This window comes from Papaver somniferum, chromosome 7, assembly GCF_003573695.1.
Source record: "Papaver somniferum cultivar HN1 chromosome 7, ASM357369v1, whole genome shotgun sequence".
NCBI lineage: Eukaryota > Viridiplantae > Streptophyta > Magnoliopsida > Ranunculales > Papaveraceae > Papaver > Papaver somniferum.
Window position 1 is genome coordinate 184,930,521 of NC_039364.1, and position 8,433 is coordinate 184,938,953.

The window sequence follows — 8,433 nt, forward strand, 5'->3', positions numbered from 1 at the left end:
AAGGTCCTAGATGAATTGTTCACTATTATAGATCCTAATGAGTATTTAAGCTCCTAGTTGCATTACTCACTAATGCCGGAGCCTGCCTAGTGTTTTCATATGCTATGTTCTCAGTTGAACTCTCAATATTGACATGACATGACGATTAATGTTCACTCGCAACGGAGTAGCATAAATCTCCCGAAGTGTCAATATTGAGACATGCATGAAAACACTCACATAGGATACATCACCCTTTTACAAAGAGATCAGCGTGTTCACACACCTTTTAATTGAAAGTTAGAGCGATCGAACGCGTTTAAATTCCTTAAAGGAAATCTAGACTGTTCATATGAGTCTTAAGAAATAATCACGGCCACATGATTTGGACACACAATTCAATAAACCTAGTCTACTTCTAGCGGAACTAGTCGATCACAGGACGACCACTAGCGGGCCCACTAATACCCAATCAGTCGGACTCCATCTAGCGTACTCCAACATCGTAGAACGCTAACCCCAATATGGGTGATTGCGCTGTTGGCAAAGCGAGCTCAAACGAGCTAAGACAAGCAAAAAACGTCTCAAAATCCATCGCGACCGTCCAATTTTTCTAGCCTAGCTGGACGACTTAGATCGTATTCCGAACAATCAAAGAGGTGCCAATGTGTTCACAGGCGGCCCAATTTTCTTCCCAGTCGATCGACTTGCTCATAGCAAGTCAATGACGCATCAAACTATTCGATCGAACTAGGACGGACGCGGCTGCTTTGAAACCCTAATTTATGTTTGCGGCGGTATGTTACTGCCGCAAATCGATTATGGCCGCCCATCTTCGCCAGCCTAATCGGACGACCAGGATTCGATCTCACTCAACGAGTAGAGTGCGGATACGTTCACCGGCAACCCAGCTACACCCATGGTTGATCGACTTGCTCACGGAAAGCCAGGAGCGTATAAAATCGTTTACCCAAAGTAGGGTGAACGCGCTGCTTTAGAACCCTAAGTTGCGTTTGCAGCAACAAGGTACTGTCGCAAATTAATCCACGATCGTCTGTCTTTGCCAGCCAAAGTAAGTGGCTTAGATTCAATTCCAGGTGGACCAAAAGAGGTCAGCGCGCTCACTGGCTCCCCGCCTTTGCATAGGACAGATCGGCCTGCTTGAACTAGCGCGCAGCGTTTCAAATATTTTAGCCAAAATAGGGTTGGCCGCACGGCCCCTAAACCCTAAAATTACATCAACGGTAATAAAAAACTGTCGCAAATCATCTCGTCCATCCAACTTCGCTAGCCTAGTTGGATGGTGTAGATTTATTTTCAGAAAACCAACAAGGTAGCATTGTGACCACCGGCCATCACTCCTCCACAGGGAGCGATCGACCAAGTGATATCTCACCCATAAGGCTCTCAAACGATCACCCAAAGGTGGCCGGTCGTGCTGTTGTTTTAAGACGCTCAATTCATGACTGATTCAATCGAGCTCTAAAACTACGATGCATCTAGCACATCGATTATTTTCAGGTGCTTGTTTGAAAGCGATGCTTTATAAACATCGACTGTAAGCGATGCTATGCAAATATTGATTTCACAGATAACTTATTATTTAACCTAAAAGCACTATGTGCTGATTTTAGTGGCGAGTCTCATGACTTGACCCATTTATTCGAGACATCAAACATGTCACAAACTAGGGGGATACTCACTGGGGTATTGGTCTGGAGGTTTACAGCGTGCGGCGTGCAACGCCCCCATTACGAGAAAGTGTCAGGAAGGACGGACGGTTAAAAATAATGAGAGTAGTGGATGAAGGTGTGACTAGTCTTCCTTCATAACGGAAACACGATGATCACCACCTTCCACACTACTCCACTTCTCCACTACTTAACTTCCTCCACTTCCTATGAGATCAGGGTGCGTTCAATGACTTATATAAATAGGTTTTCAACCTATTTCAAAAGAGGAACAAGTGTTATCAACACAAGTAACCAGAAACCATATTCTGATACAAGTCATAAAACAACCACACCTTCATAATTAAACATTCTGATCTCAAACACCTTCTTCGCTTCCCTTTTTTAGATCAACCTTTCTCCTTCACTTTGTGACCGAATTGAATCTGGAACAGCCATTTCTTGGTTTAGGCCAGAGTCTTACAGATTGATCTCTCGAATCTAAAAGTACTCCTGTGCAGTGCATCTGTTTAGGGTTTGAATTCGTTTCTCAACAACACACCCAAATTTACCAAAAACAGCAGAATCAGTTTTTACCCCAAAACAACTGGCGACCACAGTGGGAGATTGATCTCTCGGTTGCAAAAAATCATTTACCCTATCCCGTATTCAATTTCCTAAATTTCTCAATATGGTTGATCTTAGGAATGGTTCAGAAACCCTCAATCCCAATTTTACTTCTCCCAGCACTGACAATATTTCACATGTTAATCTTGAATCCGTTCTTTCATTCAAAACCCTCGTCGAGGCTATGGAGTCTCAATATTTAACAACTATTCATGATTTGATGAAAATCCTGAATGATATTGTCAGGAATCAACTTACTATTGTCAAGACGCATTACGTAGTATTTGCGCTTTTGAAAGTCCTCACTGATCAACTATCAAAGGAACCAACGCGCATTCATTCTGAAGGAAACGCCACCAACAACTCATTTTGGATCAATACTGATGGTCGTAGTCCTTCTTCCAAGATTCATATTCCTATTCCTGGTGAGGAAGATGAATCCTATGCTCACATCGAATGGAAAGGCAGCCACCAACCTAATGTGTCTGCTCATGAAGATCGAGAGATGTTTCCTCAAACTCAGAAAGAAGACTCGTGGTATTTATCACGTTCTCATCAGAGTCCTCGCAATAAAAAGGTGATTTCATTATGTGTATCCTTCCTGGAAAATATCAATTCCCATATTGCATCAGAAGCTGCTAAGAGATCTGTTGCTGCTTTACTCAGTCGATCCGAACCGTCCCAGAATAAAGAAACTCGTAAAGATGTTCAGGAAAGCAAGCATCCTTCCAATAAAAGATCTAACCTCCAGACGATCGCTAGTGAGGGTGGAAAGAGAATGCATCTGGGGAACGCCTATCAACAACCCAAACGTGTGGCACTAGCGTAGCAGACAAATCAAACCCGGAAAGCTGCGACTAAGACGCCTGCACAGCAACAAGAAACTGGAGAGGCTGCTCTAATTTTCCCGTGTACAATTGAAGAGGTATTCGAAATCCTAGAAGTGTGGATTCAAGATGGCGTCATCAAGCTACCTCCTACCAGACGTCCTCTAACCGAAGAAGAAATGGCAAATCCAAAATATTTTCGTTACCATAGGTTCGTCCATCACTCCACCAGCGATTGCTACAAATTCAAGGGCATTTTCAAAGAGAATGTAGATGCAGGAGAACTTCAACTAAGTGTTGAAGAAGTGCACATAGATCCTCTTCCGGTCAGGAGTTGCATAGTTTCTGGGGACTCCGTCCATGAAACCTTACAGACCATGATGGAGCATTCATGCAAGAAACAATATGAGAGTTTCCGCATGCAGGGAATCAGGGAGGAGCTGCTTCACTAAAAATAAAGACGGCATAATAAACTCACATACGTGTTTTTTTTTTTGATAAGTCAAAAAATTGTATTGATCAAAAAATATTTACAAGATAAATTATGAGAAAAGAGGTCAATGCAACCCCAAAAAATCAAACAAACTATTTAAAACGATAATAAATTACATTTGGGAATTCAATAAAATGCAAGAAAACTGGGCGACCAACAAAATGTAAACCCACACCATCTTCTAATAAACATCCACGCTTATCCATGCCATCAGCTGCAAAGTTCACCTTACGAAATGTGTGCACAAACCTAATAGAATCATACAACTTCTTAATATCAGTCCACCTCTGTTGTGCAAACCAGCGCACATTGTCCATCTCCAAAGATGTTATCACACTACTAGAGTCTGATCGAATCACAACTCGCCTATAACCCCATTGAGTAGCCCACTCCAGACCCACAAGAATACCATATAACTCCGCTAGATAATTCGAAGCAATGCCCAAACCAATGCACATGGCACCTACTATATACAACCATGTTATGAATCACATAGCTAGAAAGGACAGTTTTAACAAGAACCACACGATCTTGAAAGGAAAGCATCTTAGCTTTAAAAACCTAAAGCTGATCTTTAAGTTTGTACACAACATTGCTTATATGACTATGTTTCACCACCCCAGGAATCACCTTAACACCCAAATAACGATCCGGGAAATAAGTATCTCACATGCCTAAGAAATCCACAATTGATTGGAGTCTATGCAAAGAACCACCTCCAAAGTAAATCTTACTCTTATCCCTACATACACGCTGACCAGAAGCACGTTGATAATCCTCAAGAAGCTTCACCAAGTTTGTCAGACTCTTCATATTTCCCTTGCAAAACATCATACTATCATCAGCAAAGAATAAATGAGTTGGAGCAATACCATTACGCTTCACCATATGAGTCATGCATTTGTTTTGAAAGAGCTTAGTGATGTTTCTACTCAGAACATCCTCTATCAAAACAAAAATAAGAGGCGAAAGAGGATCCCCCTGACGCAAACCCCTATTAATCTTGAAAAAACCTTCCGGACTACCATTAAGAAGAATAGAAATTCTAGAAGATTTCAGAATACTGTGAATCCAAGTACACCAATCCTCTGAAAAACCATACCTTCTAAACACCTCCAAAACAAAAGACCAACTAACCGTATCAAAAGCCTGAGAAATATCAAGTTTGAGACCCAGATTACCATCATTCCTTTTAATGTGCAGCTCATTCACCATCTCCGAAGCCAAACTAATGTTTTCATGAATATTCATCCCCTTCATAAAAGCCACTTGTTCCTCCGAGACCAAATTATCCAAGACTTTACCAAGTCTAGTTGCCAGAATTTTAGTACAAATTTTAAAGAAAAAATTACTTAGACCAATTGGTCTATATTTTCTTAAACTGTCCGCACCTCTCACCTTAGCCAACAAAAGAATTAGATTAGAGTTGGCCCCATTAGGAATATATTTGTTATTCCAGCAAAAAATAATAGCCTTATCTATATCTTGATGAATTAAATCCCAACAGTGTCTATAAAAACACCCCAAGAATCCATCCGGACCTGGAGCACTATCCGGACCTAAATCAAAAACCGTCGCCTTAATTTCCTCCATTGAAGGAGTTGAATCCAACATCTGCCTTTCCTCAAAAGATATATAATTATGATTATACTCAAACAAGTGATCCTCAATCAGTGAATCTTCCCCATTAAATTTGTTCTCATAATAAGAAACAACATGGTCTCTTAATTGGTCCGGCTCATTGATAAGAGACCCATCACCTGTCACCAATTCCGAAATAGTATTGGCACTTATGCGGGTCTTGATAGTACTATGAAAGTAAGAAGTATTACTAGAACCCTCCAAAATCCATTTGTTGCGAGACTTTTGCTTTAACATAATATGTTGCTGCATACGCACCTCATGGACAGCCACCAGCGCATCTTTCATCACATTCTGCTTAGAAGTATCAAACAGATCCTCATCCGAATTCCTACTAGCCACTTCTAATTTCAATTGAGATTGTTTCAGTCATGCATTGACATTGCCAAACACCTGTTGATTCCACAACTTCATAGCCACCTTCAATCTCTTCAGTTTAAAAGGAAAGATAAAATCAGGATTACCATACACCGGAGCATTCCAAGAAGCCTCAACCATTCTCAAAAAATCAGGATGCGTAAACCACATTTTCTGAATTCTGAAAGGAGCACGTCTTGGTCTAGGAGAAACAAAAGGATAACCAATAAGGGTCGAATGATCGGAAACTTCCCTAGGAAGAGCTTTACACCGCCAATTTGAAAACTTAGTTAACCAAGGTTCATTAATAATAGCACGATCCAACTTGTTAATAATTCTTCGCACCCCCGATTGACCATTAGTCCAAGTGAACTTAGATCCCAAAGAATCCGCCTCAAAAAGACTATTTTCCTCCATCCAATCACTGAATTGATTAGCACTAGAAGTAAGAGTTTCTCTACCCCCTTTCTTCTCCTCATTACGAAGAACACAGTTAAAGTCACCAATAACCAGCCAAGGAGTTGTAGAATCCACCGCAGAGAGCTGACTCCATAACCTCCTTCTAAAAACTTGAATATAACTAGCGTGAACAAAAGAAATGAATACCCCCTCAGTCTCACCTTAATGGCCTGTCTAGTCATATTTAACACCACTGGCTCTTCAATATCCTCACTCCAAAGAATCCAAAGATTACCTATAGAACTTGAAGAAGAATTATGAACTGCCTTTTTTACAAAACCGGCTAAAGTAATCCTCAACATAACACCATCTGAATAAGGAATTTTCGGCTCAGCAATACAAAGTATAACCGGCTTAAAAACATTAACTAACTCACGCAACTTCAAACCAGCATCCACCTTCGCCACCCCATTGATATTCCAATAGAGCACTCGCATTAGGAAACAGACTTCTTTGGTTTATTAATTACCTTTGGATTCTTAATTGGAACCCTTTTTCAATAAAAATCCCGTCCATGTTCATGGTCGTGGCCAACCAAGGTTCGTGGTCGTAGTTGCCGCTCTTTCCTTTCAAGATCCATGGTCGTGACCACCTACTTGTCACTGCCAAGGTTTGTGCCAGTAGTCATAACTAGTCCCTGTCAAGGATCTTGATCGTATCCATCCAAGCTCCAGCCAACTTGTTTTGTACATAGTCATCAACATGGATGAAAGAGGGTGATACCCTTGTCGGTTGTCTGCCAAGCAAAAATAATTTAAGTTCTTTCACTTCACAATTATAAATAATAGTATAGTTATAAGAACAGATTCATTCCACAGGGAGATATGGGTTGTTATTCGTATTTGAAAACTTAAGTAAACTGGGGGGGATTTTGGTTGTTCAGAGTAAATTAAACTAAAAGCTGTAAAGAGTTGATAAAATATCAGAGGAGAAAATCTTGGTTAAGGAATTATTCGTCCATCATTACACATGCTACTCAATTAATCAATCAATCTCATCATCACTCTCTTACAATACCAATAACTCTAAAATATCCCCAATCGGTGTAATACTTCGTTACGTCTCCTAATATCAACACATATTGCAATCGCTAATACATGAATTATTTTTCATCAAATAACCTAATGCTCATTGCTAATAGATTCAACTTGAGAAAATCATTAAGGTCTGTGAGACGAGTTACTCATAGGAAATACATACACAATCGTGTCATATTCAACCTAGGCCAAGTTTTACTTATGACTTCCTTCATGATTCACACTGCTAGTAATCACAAGTCACTACTTATTATTAGGATTCTTGACAGATATCTAAGTCTACTAATTAGTTGTAGACAAGTTATTAAGATATTCAATTTGCAACTTAAATATGCGAAACAACTAATCATATCAAATGAACACAATCATTCAATTATTATGTGTAGTAAAACATGAACCATATTTGAGAGTGAATAACGAGATTAATGCTTATGACTTAGGTTTACATCCTTAACCAAGTGGAAAAGTTTAGTTCATCATAATGGAGTTTATGAAAATAAAAGGATAGGAAATATAGAACACAAACTACAGTCGCATAAGATCTTTAGACACTGCTGCTTCTGTTGCAATAAACTTTCAGCTACTGCCGCATCAATTAAACTCCTTAAGCTTCTGTTTTTCTGCGAGGAATTTCATCGAACAGGTGGTGTGCATAAGAACGAGGGTGAGAAGGTGTCTTTTGTGGGTTATTAGACCTTATATGTATATACTTTTCTTCCTCCAAATTCGAATCTGATAACTCACTGATAGTTCCAGACCGACACAAACCCTAAAATTGTCTTGAATCCTCACCATTCATCTTGAAATTCAACGGCTAAAGCATAGCTTGGTTGTTGTTTTGCCGACCCTATACTCATCCATACTCTGAATTCTCGCCCAAGCTTTGAACTTCCAAAGATTATCCAACCTCTTTAGACGCGTAATAATGATTCTAGTTTATCTTTGACGCGGAAATCTTCCCTTGAATATTCCACAAACTATACACCAATCACGACTGCATAGCTAGGTTCTCCCCTGTTTTCTTGGATTAACGTGATTGAGTTAGCCTCTAATCGTATGGACTCAGTTAACCACCACAGATTCGAGTAGCTCTGCTCGTTCAACTGCCAATGGCAGCAAATTATTTTCTGCTCTTCTCCATTTCTTCTTCTTGGTTTCATTGAACCTCGAGCAGTCATCATCATCATTTTATCACGACCGGTCATCATGATAATCAACACCATTCTCTGTTCTTTTCTGAGCTCTTTCCTCCTTCGGTAATGGAAGCAAACCAATACTCATTTTCCTTCGTGTTCTCTCCGTCAGCTGATCATGGTCATCAGCATTCTTTGATCATGAAGGCA

The 8,433-nt window shown here is 40.0% G+C and overlaps 1 protein-coding gene across 1 annotated transcript; it reads right to left on the bottom strand.

Annotated features, from left to right (window-relative positions):
• Positions 1-3,323: 3,323 nt before the first annotated feature.
• Positions 3,324-6,490, bottom strand: LOC113295676. Its single transcript, XM_026544003.1, has 6 exons — positions 6,215-6,490; positions 5,702-6,137; positions 4,734-5,581; positions 4,331-4,415; positions 3,713-4,059; positions 3,324-3,341 (listed from the first exon to the last, which is right to left on the bottom strand). Exons 1-6 carry the CDS (start codon positions 6,488-6,490, stop codon positions 3,324-3,326), a joined length of 2,010 nt encoding a protein of 669 aa, XP_026399788.1.
• Positions 6,491-8,433: the final 1,943 nt, after the last annotated feature.